This window comes from Epinephelus lanceolatus, chromosome 13, assembly GCF_041903045.1.
Source record: "Epinephelus lanceolatus isolate andai-2023 chromosome 13, ASM4190304v1, whole genome shotgun sequence".
In the NCBI taxonomy this organism is placed as follows: Eukaryota; Metazoa; Chordata; class Actinopteri; order Perciformes; family Serranidae; genus Epinephelus; species Epinephelus lanceolatus.
Window position 1 is genome coordinate 30,302,699 of NC_135746.1, and position 13,498 is coordinate 30,316,196.

Sequence of the window (13,498 nt, forward strand, 5' to 3'; positions counted from 1 at the left end):
GTAATCAGAGCAAAGGGTGGCTATTTTGAAGAAACTAGAATATAAAACATGTTTTCAGTTATTTCACCTTTTTTGTTAAGTACATAACTCCACATGTGTTCATTCATAGTTTTGATGCCTTCAGTGAGAATCTACAATGTAAATAGTCATGAAAATAAAGAAAACGCATTGAATGAGAAGGTGTGTCCAAACTTTTGGCCTGTACTGTATATATTTTCTCTTCATTAGTGCTGTGAACAATAATTAACATAGGATATTTTTCAGCTGAAAAGAAGAAAACCAAGGCTGTTGATTCAGCAAAAGGTAGGCCTACCGCATGCCTCTCCAGATCCACTGAATGCCTCATTGCCATTTAACTAGAGGATTCCTCATAATGACAACAGCTGCAGCATCGAACAGTGATATACAATGACACAATGTGCTCTAAGAATGAATTCATTATGGAAAATTAACTCTGCATAGCCATTTCACTCACATTATCCCCTCAGAGCCAGCAGCAGCCAAAGAGAAGACAAAGAAAGGTAATTGATGTTTGCAGCTCAGTAATTTGCTGCTTTCAATGGCGCTCACTTGAGTGTTGTTACAAATAATACTGACAACAGTTTGAGCTGTGCTTTGCGGTAAAAATACAAACAGAATTGCACACTTCAGTAAGATATGAATATCATAATTTAACACTATTTTAAAAATTGTAGATGCTGCTGTTTCAAAAGACAAACCCAAAGCTAGCACTACAAAGAAAGGTAAATAAACTTTAACTTAATGTGGTTATCTTGAGGAATATTCATGTTAATTTAACATACACTGTACTTATTGATTTTTTTTTTTGTTTTGTTTTGATACAGAACCAACAGCCAAAAAAGAGAAAACCAAAACTCCTGTACCAGCTAAGAAAGGTAATGTACATATTGGTAGAATGTGATGTTCGTAATAATGTATACAGTATTTGATGTCTTTGAGTCAGTTGCATTTGCTTTAACAGAGCCAGCTGTAAAAGAGAAAGCCAAAAGTCCTGCACCAGCTAAGAAAGGTACATAATGACCAGGTGTTATGGTAGAAAATAAAGTTTCTACTCTTCAGAAACAAAGTAAAACCCGGTAAAAATGAGCTCCTTTGAAGGTTACAATATTGAGGTATGTATAAGTTTACATGTCGTATCTTTGATTCTACAGAGCCAGCTGTAAAAGAGAAACCCAAACCTGCTGCAGCTGCTAAGAAAGGTAAATCGTAATTACGCCACAGGGTGTCATAGGAACTATAACTGTCATGTGAAGCAGCAGCTAATATTTTACAAAGAAAACAAATGATTCAGGCCACTAATCACACCTCTTTCCTCATTATATTAGAGCCTGCGGCTACACGACAGAAGAGCAAATCAGCTTCTGAAAAGAAAGGTGAGTACACACACACTGACATGCATTCATTTGCATTTAAGTCAATCATCATTCCTGCCAGTGACATTAAAGATGATTGGAAACTAATTGTTTTTGCTCCTCTCGGAAGCATCACCTGTCAGGAGCAAAGCCAAGGCTCCTGCACAAGTTTATTAAAATGACATTTTGGTTGAAGATTTGGTTTCGATCATCCAGTTTAGCAGGATTCTTCACTTGCATTATCTTTTCAGTTCGTGCAGATGCTAAACCATAATTTGATTTAAATCTAAATGAAAATATTGGTATTGATTTGTTTTTAACATTCCAGAACCAGAACCACGTCCACAGCCGCTCAGAGTGAGACCGAGGCTAGAAACTATGAGGAGGGCGAATGTAACCTCCCATGCAAAGGAAGAGAAACCTGCCAGATCTTCGTCTGAACCAGGTAACACTTTCTCTAATGCGAGACACAAATAATTTACCATGGCCATTTACTGGCCTGTGGAGCAGAGCAGGACTCTTGTACTGAAACTTGCAGTAATTTGTATGTCTTTTTATTTTCAGCTAAGGCTAAATCAAAATTATTGGCAGAGCAGAAAAGTAAGTCTACATTTTATTATGTGTATGTATGCCTGTATTTGTTGGTTAATTTGTGGATGGGTTGTTTTTATGAATCCACACCGGCGACAGCCAGCAGGGGGCATTATGTTTTCGGGTTGCTCGTGCTCGTTTCATTCTTGTTGACGCAATTTCTCAGGAACACCCAGAGGTAATTCCTTCAACTTTGGCACAAACATCCACTTAGACTCAAGAATGAACTGATTAGATTTTGGTGGTCAAAGCACAACACATATTTTTGGACATAATTCAGTAATTCATATGCTAATCATGCTTAACTTTAACACTAATAGATCTAATAGGATCAAATGATGAAGTGATATCATCTTATATCCAAAAGGTCAACTTCACTGTGACATCATAATCTCCTGCAAGAACATAGCAGAAGGGGAGATGTTTGGTCAGATACTGACTTGGTGACACTAGTCTTTGGTGCCTACCTTGAAACCTTGCTGACTATATAGATTTTATGTTGAAGATGAGCATCCATGTTTTAGAATATGTAGCTTCTTTGCATCAACATCCATATTTGAAGCATTGTCAGCTGTCATGGCTACGTATGAGTCTGGACAAACATGGATGTAAACTGTAACTCCAGCTTTACTGGTTTGTGAAGGCAGTCAGCCACACAGCTGTAATTCTAGTTTTAGGTTACCTACTGTATTGTTTTATTTTTGGGGGCATTTAACTGTCAGTTTACATATTAGAGGCAGACAGGAACATGTGTGGAAAGAGAAACAAGTGGACGATATATGCAACAAATGTCCCCCCCTGGATTCGAACCGGCAACATTGATGCAAATGTGGTATTAGCCCCTAGACCCCCGTGATACCTTTACACATTTCATTTCTAATTTTCTAAGGATTTTTGTTCAAGCCCTTTTCTTGTTCCAAGCAGGACATTGAAATGCAGCAAACACAAAATCATTAACTTGGTAACTTAACAAGGCTACCTCATCTACCTTTTTATCGTCAGTCATGCTCTAACAATAATGTCTGCAAACTAAGTGGCTCCCAGTATTTTCTGATTGAACATGCTCATTGGCTCTGGGAGAAATTAACTGAACAGAGTAATTAATGTCATATAAACATAAGTTGAGCAGTGAAAGAGCAGATGAGAGGTTGGGTTTTTCTCAAAACATTCTGTATTTAAAGATTTTGGGTTACAGTAATGGTAAATCTCTCCTGACACTTCTCAGGACAAATCACACTTCTTGGAAACATAGTCACAGATTATGAGATTAAATGGGCTGTCTTATGCATGATAAAGTTCCAATTAGGACACGTCAAGCTGCATTACACTGAGAGGAGAATATTATTGCCAGAATATTAACAGGTACACCTGAGAATTATTTGGCAGGATGTAATAGGGCTGTCTCTCCTCTCGCAGGCAAAGCTGAGAAGGCTGAGAAGAAATCTGTCAAAGAGGCTGAAGGTATGATTCACAATTAGAAAGTGAATCTAATGTGTGCTGTGGGTGGGTGACATTGATGAGTTTCTCTCTTTTTCCTCCCTCTCACATTTTAGATAAAGAGAAAAAAACACCACAGCCGAGTAAGTATGAAAGTTATTTATCTCTAGTGATATCCAGTCACCATGACAACAACTAACACTTCTCTGAAATCAAGTATGACTGGTGTTGTATATTCAGAAGTTGGCACAACTTTTTCAACAACTGACACAAAAGATTGCAGCATTGAAAGTAAAGACTTTGCTTTGCTGATATCTTGATATAAAACAAACCAATTAGTATAACATGGCGTCTAAAAGGTGTTTAAGGCCCTGCACACTAATGCCAGGTTCAGACTACACAACATTTTTGTCTGTTAAGATGGTCACCATGTCAGGATAGGTGATCATGGAGTCATAAATTCTTGCCATGACTTGGGCGAGAGACATGATGGACGATACGTTGGTCCTATAAACTGTAAGCCAGAAGTGACGATATTTGGATGACAGATTGGAGCTGTGAAGGAGGGAGGGGTGGATCTGACTCATATGGTGCTTCTCAAAGTCAAGGATGCTTACTTGGTGGGACAGGTCCTTCCAAGTCTGCGTCCTACAGAAGTTAGCAAGTACTTAGGGGTGCATCATTGAAGAGGCCCTGCCTTCAGTTCTGGCAAATCATGTGCAAGGAATTCATGCCCCCTGAGCATACACACATGCAAACTTGAAAATTCTCTAAAGGAAAGACTTGATCCTCGGTAGAACTCAAAGGATCCTTGACATTGGAACAGTCCTTACAGCTCCGTACAGTTATCACGAATGTTGAAATTAGCTATAGAGAGCAAAACTGTCAACATGGGGGTCTATGGGGATTGACTGGCTTCTGGAGACAGCCTCAAGTGGCCAGTCAATGAACTGCAGTTTCTGGCACTTCCACGTTGGCTTCAGTTTTCAGCCCCAGCAGTTGCAGCTTGGTTTTTCCTTGACTAATCAAAACCTGCTGTCTTTCACAACCTGCGTAATGTCTTGGGGAAGGAAGTGCTAAGGACAAACCTCTGGGAACAAGATTGTAAACAACCAGTGGCATGTGTTTTGTGTTTGAAAAAGACAAAAAAAGAGAGAAAAAATGACTTTGACCTTTCTTCTGTTTCAAAGATCCGCCTCGTAGCACCAACAGCATCACTCCTTTTTGTCTGCTACATTTAAAGTTGTGCTCTGTGCTGTTATTGGTCAACGGCAGCAAAGGTCATGGAATTTGTCATACTCAGAGAAGGCAAAAAAATTGCTAGTCTTTTTTCAGTATGTTGTGAGGCGTCCCAGATGTAGTGTCGGTTGTCCTATATGATACACTACATGGGAGAAAATGATCAATTGTTGTGCCAGATGCCTGTTTTTGCTCCCTGCGACGCCCTATGTGTATCAGGCCAGGTTATTATCAGGCTGATATCATGTGGTCTGAACCTGAACCTGACATTACACAGGTGTGTACTCAGTCTGGTTGATGTTCTGAAGAGGTATGCTGGGATTTATGTGATGCAACAAAACACAATGTCCTAATAAGAGTCATCACGGGTTGTCTGACTCGAATGATGGCAGCAGCTCTTTGGGTCACAGGTGACAGGCTTGAACCCTGAAGCCCGACTCAAAGACAGGCAGGTTGAAATAAAAGTTCACATTTATATATGTCAAAAACAGGCAAGGGTCAGAACCAGGTATAGTATGCAGAACAAAAGACTTGAAAGCCCGGGTGTCAGCAGAGAAATTGGCAGGGAATGAGTGGAAATGGGAAACAGGTGTGCAGGTGGGCAGGGAGGGTCAGGTGATGGGAATGGAGGAAAAAGGGTTAGTGCAGGGCAGAAGGGAGTGGCTGGATCTGAAATGACAGGAGAGTATGTGGCAAATATGAATGTATGTTTGCTGTTTTCCCACCAGTCAACAGACCTGATAAAGCCTCTTGCATGAACAGAGAAAGTACTTCCAGTAATTCACCTGGGTGACTGAGAACCAGCACAGACCCAAAGTAGCCCTTGTTTACATGTTTTATTCCATATGCTTGTTGTTCATAGACAAAGGAAAAAGAGCGCCCCGTAAAGCTTAAGGTATCCAGTTAATTTCCACCATCTTCCCACTGGTTGACTCAATACAAATTTGCTTTAATGACATTAGGAACATAAGCGATTAGAATTTAATGAGATGAGCTGATTGAGACGAGATTACCAGCCTTTTGAGCTGCCTTGAGTCACTGGAAGAGATTATGGCCTTTGATGAATATGGCAACAATAATACTTAGCTGGACTGATTAAACCCATGAAGCAAAACCCATTAAATTGGGGTATTAGTGTTCTGTTATTATTGAGTCACCCAGTGGAGGTTCAGCACCCCCACCCCATCTCGTCCCCACTGCCCCGTGTGACTCTACACTTTCCTACTCATATAGTATTTCTTGTTTCTTAGTGTGTGATCAAATTAGGTTGATTACTCTGATCCAAACTTTAATTTATAGGTTTAATTTTCTGCCTTTCTTTTAAATTGGGTTGCTTACTTTATTTTTCATGCCTCCACTGTGAACGAAAAATCCAAAAACTGAGAAACTCAGAACTGCTTGTACATTCCATCTATGGGTACCACTGGAATAATCAAACTTTATGCCCTTGGGAGAACATCAAAATACGGCATTGCAGAAAAACAGCATTGAAATGTTTTCTGTTTGTTCATGACGGTTGGCACAAAATAACTACCCACACATTAAAAGAAATATCAAAGACTGTTTGTGTGCTGAGTGTGCTGATTTTTTAGCAAAAATGCAATTTAATTTCAGCCGGACTTTAACAGAAGAATGAAAGAGCACAAGACCACAAAAGAACATCACAGTGTGTCTTCTGAATGAACCTTTTTTTCCTTTCCCAGGCTCTTTCTCCTCATTTTCCTACTCATATGCATGCAGACACTCATCCTGTGTCTTCTGTCTCTCTTACACAGACTCACACACACATACCAACAATATAACTATGCATTTTATCCTATTTCTTGCAGAAGAATCCCAGACTGAAGAAAACATTACAGAAAAGAAGAAACCAGGTAGGAGTTGCTGAAATTTCATCAGACTGTTTTGACTAACTGTGACTTTCTGATGAAACTTACACAAATAAATAGAGGTTTCCTCTTAAAGCTTTTGCATACCTTTATCCAAATGGAACATACTTTGAAGTATGTTTTTTTGTTTTGTTTTGTTTTTTTGCCTCTTTGCCTGCACAGGTAACTGACACTATAGAGACAGCCAGGTAATAAGGAGAGAGGTGAAGGATGGTGTGACAGGCAACAAAGGTCTTCAGCTAAACAGTTTTAAAGGACCATAACCTACTGGGAAGCACATGGGTGTTTCATTGTTCGGTCTATAAGTTACATTTCATGGTGATATTCCAGCCTGTTGTCATTCCCAGCAGTGTTTCTGTAATTGAACCTGGGCTCATTTGCATCACCTCCTCATCCCAAGTCATTACATATTGCCGCTTTGTCAGTAGCCTTTTACGTCTAAGTATTACAGGCTAGGCATCCTTCTGCATCTGTTGTTGACATCCCAGGATGCCACTACCAACGCCGGCATGTCAACAAAAGCATGTAGTTAGGTTTAGAAAAAAACATCATGGTTTCTCTCTACATTCACATGGGAAGCTAACACCAGGCTCCTGGGTGAAAGTCCAGGGTTTGTTGGTCCCACCCACCCTATGGGGACTTTCTCGCTTCTTATATTAGTCATTACTGGCAGCATTTCAATCTGATACCGTCTAGCAGCATGATACCACTGTGACAGGTATTGTCCGGCTGTGTTAAGAACTGACACCGCCCGTCCACGTATCATAGCGCAGCAAGAGGTGGCCTTTTGCGCCAGGTGTGTGATGCCGAAACAGCTGTCAAAGCGGCAGGTTTTCAGTGTCTCTGAAAAGAGAACAGGCTGGTATTTCACTGGTGTTTTTGATGGTTTTGAGCCTGAACCGAACCAAACCTTCACCACAGCGTTGTTGAGAAACGTAAAGTTCGTATATATCCGCAACAAAATAATGTGCAAATGTCACTTAGTATGTAACACGAATTTCAAAAAACCTTCAATGCAAACATTTCTTCTGGTGATTTTTTTGCACATAATCAAATAGTTTTGTTGCCTAAACCTGAAGTAGTTTTGGTGACAAAACCTACATTTCTTGTGACACTGATCTTTTTTTGAAAATACACTATGCTTGTAACAAGCACAAATTATGCGTCCATGTCCCAGAGAGTCCAAAACTGACGCTATAGGGGTACTTAGAGCGCCATAGTTTGAAGTATAGGGCCATTGGCCATTTTACCAGTTGGGAGTGAGAACATGTTAGATATTCTTTTCTTTAAATAATGAATAGTTGTATTTCCTTGTGGGAACCAGGAACTCCCAGAGGTATGGATAAATTGTGATCATCTCAGTTTCAGTTTCAGGCTCAGCTTGCTTATTGTAATAGCCTACTGATGACAGTTTGCATTAAAAACAGACCTGTTCAGGAGTCCATATTGAAAGGTTTTATCTATTAACCTAATCTATTAACTCTATTTCTCTCCCTATATACTTTTTTTTCAATCCAAACCATGCCCTTATCAATCATCTATCCATCTCATCTTGCTGTCTTCACAGGCCAGAGATACTTCCAGTGCATTTACGTCCCTGGTAAAAATGCACAGTACCCCTTGCGACCTTTCACCCCGCCCATGTCCCCCGCCATGATTACCCCTGCAATCAGGTCCATGATGGAGCAGCAGCAGAGAGCAGCAAGGGCGGCGGGACAATAGGACAACCTGAACTCTCACCTCATTTCTGATAGCACTACATCTCCCAGTCCAGCAGGGGGAGACATTTTAAATCTGTGGAATTCTTAAATCCTGAGGAAAAAACAGACACAGTTAAGAGTGGACAGAATGATTTTGTCTTTAATTTATTTATGTACATATTTTCTCTCTATGTGGTTGAGCTCCTGGGGTTTCTGATGATATTCCCCATTTTCCTCACAGCTGATAGTTGTCACCGTCACGCTTTGCTTGTGCCTTACAATGTCACAAATCTCCAATCAAGGAAGCATTGTATAAATATTCATAACTATGTATAATGTACATAAGGATTATATTAGTAATTTAGGCTGAAATAAACATAAACATCTTTAGCATGTTGTTTATATTAGTTTACTTTTTCAGTCTACTTTAAAATAAGGTTTCCATGGTACCATATTTTGTTAAATTTAATATTTATAATTTAAGGCATTTGCACTGACAAACAATTGTTAACAGTAAAAAAGCACATATTTATTCTGTTTTAAAATATACAAGAAAAAAACTGATAATACTCAAACAAAATTATTAATAAATACAATCTGAGGCAGTATTTTGCATCAAATATTACAAAAAAATAAATCAGGAAACTTAAAAAAAAAAAAGCAACAAAAAGAAAATCTACCATTTTGTTTTTGGATTTTGAATGGGATTAAATATTACTTGAAAGACATGTCACATATTTTTAGTTGTTTTGGTTTTTTTTTTTACTTTGAGAGCCGTTATCAACAGCTTGCATCCTCTTGTTTTTAATCACAGATTTAAATCTTGCGTACTGTAACACAACCAGGTGTTTTTTGCTGCTTCGCTTCATCTGCAACAGATTAGCATGCAAATGATTGGAGGGTCAAACCCCAGGAGCTCCCACATTTGATCCAAGCAGCCTCCTTGTCTCTGATCGCGAGCCTCATCAACATGTTAAATGTTGCCGAGTGATTAATAAAGATGAGACATTTTCTTCTCAGATGACCTGATATCATACAGGAGTGAAGAGGAAGGTGAGCTCATTATGTACAACATGCTTGATTTAAATTAAAGGCACAACACTTTAGTTTAAAGAGATGTTTCGACACGTTTAATGTATTTGTTGGATGTTTTTCATTCCCAGACACTGACATGTTTGTATTAAAAGGTTGCTCATTTAAAAATGTTCTTAACTTCAAACAGGTGCAAATAAGGGCTTGAAGTTTACAATACATGGTCCCCTCTTATAATACTAATACTCATTTAATGCTTGAATACTTTTAGTTTTATAAAATGCCATTTATTTCTATTTCCCAGTCTTTAAACCTGAATTGGTCCTTGGTGACAAGCCAGCTTTGTTCTTACGAATGAAGTGCAGTTGATGGAATCAGCTTGTTCAGAGACAGGGAGTCTGCACAGGACGACTTTGATGTGACCAACTAATGAGACGCTGTGATGTCTGCTACAGTGGATAAATGTCATGTTAACCATCAGCTTATTAACAAAGCCTGATACATTGTCATATTTTCAGTTACCTCACTTGCTCTGGTTTTGCACCTTCACAACAACGCTGCCTTGTTGTCGCTGCAAAACTGTTGCTGAGCATTATCGGCAATTTGCTGCTGTCTTACTGAATGAAAACCTTGACTACAAAGAACCAAAAGGGTGTCTCACACTGGGCTTAATCCTGGGATAAGACCCATATTAGTCCAGGGCCTGCTGTGGTGTTCGCCCCAAACAGTTTATTCACACTTACAGTTCCTAAGCTGCAAAATTAATTCCTCAGTGGTTTGCAGTGTGAGGCACTTGCCCTATTGTAGTGGTGACTTACAGATTAACGCCTTGTGGACCGACTAATCCTAACTGTATTGCAGGTCTATCCACACCTTTTTCAGGGTTGTCCCCTATAAAGTCTTAAGGTGTGTTCAGACTGAGCCCAAAGCTGATTTCAGAAGCAATGCAAATGCAAACAAAATCAGTGGAAAGATGTGAGTGGATGTGAAGAGTTGCAGATTCAGTCTAAGTAACGCAAATGCTGAAATGCTTCCATTCGAGCAAAAAATGTGCACTTATCCTGCAGCTGTGTGACTCAGCTGCAGAGACAATAAGACAAACTGAGGGGAAAATAAGAGAGAACTGGAGTTCCTGTTATGGTAATGTTGCTACCAAGCTAACAGCAACAGCCCGTAGAGTTTGTCAATGGGTATTCAAGGCAACTAATTGCGCAATAAAGTGGGGGAAAATGCTTCGTGCTCACTCTGAATGCATCTTTTAAGTCACTGGTGTGAATCCGGGTTGGAACCAAAGCAATCTCACCTAGCTGTTTGCTGTTAGCGTACTGATTTTTGAGTGTGAATATTTAACCTGAGGCTTGATGTAAACTCTGGGTTAATGAGTCCAAGTGTGAAATGAGGTTAAGCTAGCCCTGGGCTGCTTTTTGTTGCCCCTGCAGGGTTTAGGTCAACAGGCCTGAAAATGTAAGTGTGAAGAGTCCTCATGTTTCATGGCCAAATGAGATCTGACAACCTTTTACAGTGGCGACCCACTGTGAGTATGTGGTTGTTGGAGTGGCATTTAAAACACACCTGGCATTGCTGTGCACTTCAGGTGTGTTTGTTTATACAGGAATTATTCTTAAAATGAAACCTATTCCAGTGGGGGGATGCAGTGAGTAGATAGCTGCTCTGGAGGCCCTGAAACGTCAGTTGCACTGCAGCTGCATGATATTAACAGACAGTAATAACACCATGCAGCTGCAGCTGTCTGCTGTAATTATGTTTTTACATCTAATCTAATGTCACTAGGCTGTATACAAGTTTCACAGCACGGGGTTTACCCTTGACTCCATCTGTGATCACGTTTGAAATATAGGTACATATGTTTGTGTAATGATGTTAAGAGTGCGTTTTTTTTTCCCTGCATGTTGTTACTGCACTGCAGCAGTTGTGAATGGGTACAGCATGTACACTTGAAGCAAAAAAACATCACTTATCAGTATGTTTCACTTTGATTTTTTAGTAGTTTCAACCATTTGTTGATCTATTTTTCTGCAGAAACATTTCGACCTGAGTTTCCCATATTTGTTGGTCAGTATTTTCCCATATATCACAGTGTAATGCTCTAAAAATCAATACTTTGATCAGCTCAGACGCACTACTTGGCATTAAAGGTTTTCTATGGAGTTTTTGACCACTAGTGGTGCTGTAGAGCAAGGTTGTTTTGAGGAGCAGGTCCACGAGGACGAAACACAACGCAGATAAACTTCAGCTTTAAACCTTTTAAAGTTGATGTATTGAAGCTAACATTTTGGGACATGCTTACCTCGGAAATGTCTGGTTACCCGAGTAACTCTCGCTCCCTGGGTACTGAGTGAAGTTCAAACTCCTCAGGTGCTTGCTGGGCTTTTCCTTTCAAAAACAGGCAATACTTTTAAATGACAGCGGCGATAAATGCTTTGCGATATCAATTCATTTCACATAATTCCCATTACTTACGGTTGGTGGTAATTTACTGCAACATTAGCATATCAGACATGACGGGTTTTTTTTCGAGCATGAAGGTCAGTTTAGAAACATGACCTGTTCAGAGAATTAAACAGCAAGCAACGATAAAACATGATCTAATAAATAAATTGGATTTGAGCATAAGATTTGCAGTAGAGCATATGTTGTTAAGTTAATTTGAGGCCAACATGCGTAATGGAGTGATACTATTCCAATCAACTCACTGTGTTTGCTTCGTTAACTCACTAAAATGGTGTACACGTGTAAAACGAGGGTAACCACACTGAACCCCTACTGTAAGGAGAATTCAGGGGATTTCAAACCAGGTTTATGCCATGTGTGAACCCAGGAGAACAAAGAGGAACTGCATTTAAGTTTTACACTTGATGCAGTATCTGCATTTTCAGAGTAATAGTTTAAAAAACCTTTGAAATGAAAGATTTTAAAATATTTTCAGAGGTGTTACTGAATGTCATGGCTTTGTTTTTGTGAATGGGCTCGACAGGATTAGTTTCAGGTCAGTGGGAAATATGAATGTGTTGCAATAAGAGCAGATTAATTGCTGAGGACGAGCGATTGTTAATGTTGTTTTAGGAGAATTTTTATCCACTGAACAAGTATGGTGTGAGGTTGTTTGGTTCTTTTAGAACAATCACTTATTTTGTTAACGAGTTCTGATGTAATTTGCATGATGGTGTAATTCACACAAGCATCACTCTCCAGTGTAAAATACACATCAACCAACAGTCAGTCAGAAGCTGTATAAAGACTGTAGATAATATTTATTTTATTTGTTGCACTCCAGAGATTGATCACCTCGTTAGGTCTCACACTGAAAGACATTGAATTCACACACTGGTCTGCTCAGAAAAAAAAAAAAAAAAAAGTAATTTGTTTCAATTAAAGAGGATATTTCTGTGTTGTTGAATATCATCAGACTTCAATGTGGGCAATAATTTTAACAGTGTTCCCTAACGAGACAGAATAAACTACCTGTTGCATGTATGATAAAGCAGAGGTGTATGATGTAATCACATGAGAAGGCTAGCAGCCTGACTCAATCACTGTTTTTAGACATTTCAGGAGCCACTTAAATATCACAAGTGACATTTTAGGCACTTAAGGGACTCTACTGAGGATGTCTGCTGTGGTTACATGTAGAATACACTCACCAAAATGCATTTTGTGGGTCATCATTTCAATAAATATTTGCAGAAATTTGCAAGGCCATTATTGTGTCTTTCTTTATGTTTCCCTCAAGCTGGAATGATACGAGAAAGACTGTTGTTATGGGGACACAAAAGGACACATACTGGGATAATAACAAATTAAAACCCACCTGCTGTATGAGGACATAAATAATCTGCTCCGAGATACAAACACACACTGAGCTGACTTTGCCAGATATGTTTGGAAGACACATAATTGCTGCCTGGATTACATTTTTATCAGCATAGGGATGAAATGGTAATGTTAACTGCATCCACAAGCAGCTGTTTTTAATCTGATTTCCCTACAATAAGTAAACAAGTGTGTCTTCACAGTAGTCGTGACCACATACACACATGAATTCATGACGCATGCACACACACCCTCACATATGCTTGTCACTTATCCAATAATGCCTCCATATGACAATCATTTCATGAGTTATGAAAGGGGATGTGGCAAAATGGTGTGTGTGTCTTTGTGTGTATGTCTGTCTATCTGTGTGTGTGTTGTTACAAAGTGCGGTCATGTTACGTAG

The 13,498-nt window shown here is 39.3% G+C and overlaps 1 protein-coding gene across 7 annotated transcripts in view; it reads left to right on the plus strand.

Annotated features, from left to right (window-relative positions):
- The window catches only part of LOC117270345 (uncharacterized), a 42,166-nt gene extending 29,197 nt beyond the window's left edge, over positions 1-12,969 (plus strand). For 5 of the 7 annotated variants that reach the window (XM_078173993.1, XM_078173994.1, XM_078173995.1 and 2 more), the window contains 13 exons: positions 265-303; positions 489-521; positions 696-743; positions 846-896; positions 983-1,030; positions 1,173-1,220; positions 1,347-1,394; positions 1,702-1,818; positions 1,938-1,973; positions 3,381-3,425; positions 3,518-3,544; positions 6,470-6,514; positions 8,097-12,969. In XM_078173993.1, the coding sequence (XP_078030119.1) occupies positions 265-303; positions 489-521; positions 696-743; positions 846-896; positions 983-1,030; positions 1,173-1,220; positions 1,347-1,394; positions 1,702-1,818; positions 1,938-1,973; positions 3,381-3,425; positions 3,518-3,544; positions 6,470-6,514; positions 8,097-8,251 (740 nt within the window). In that variant the 3' untranslated portion in view covers positions 8,252-12,969. The remainder of the gene's footprint in view (positions 1-264; positions 304-488; positions 522-695; positions 744-845; positions 897-982; positions 1,031-1,172; positions 1,221-1,346; positions 1,395-1,701; positions 1,819-1,937; positions 1,974-3,380; positions 3,426-3,517; positions 3,545-6,469; positions 6,515-8,096) is intronic. The other 2 variants (XM_078173996.1, XM_078173999.1) reach the window with 1 other exon arrangement.
- Positions 12,970-13,498: the final 529 nt, after the last annotated feature.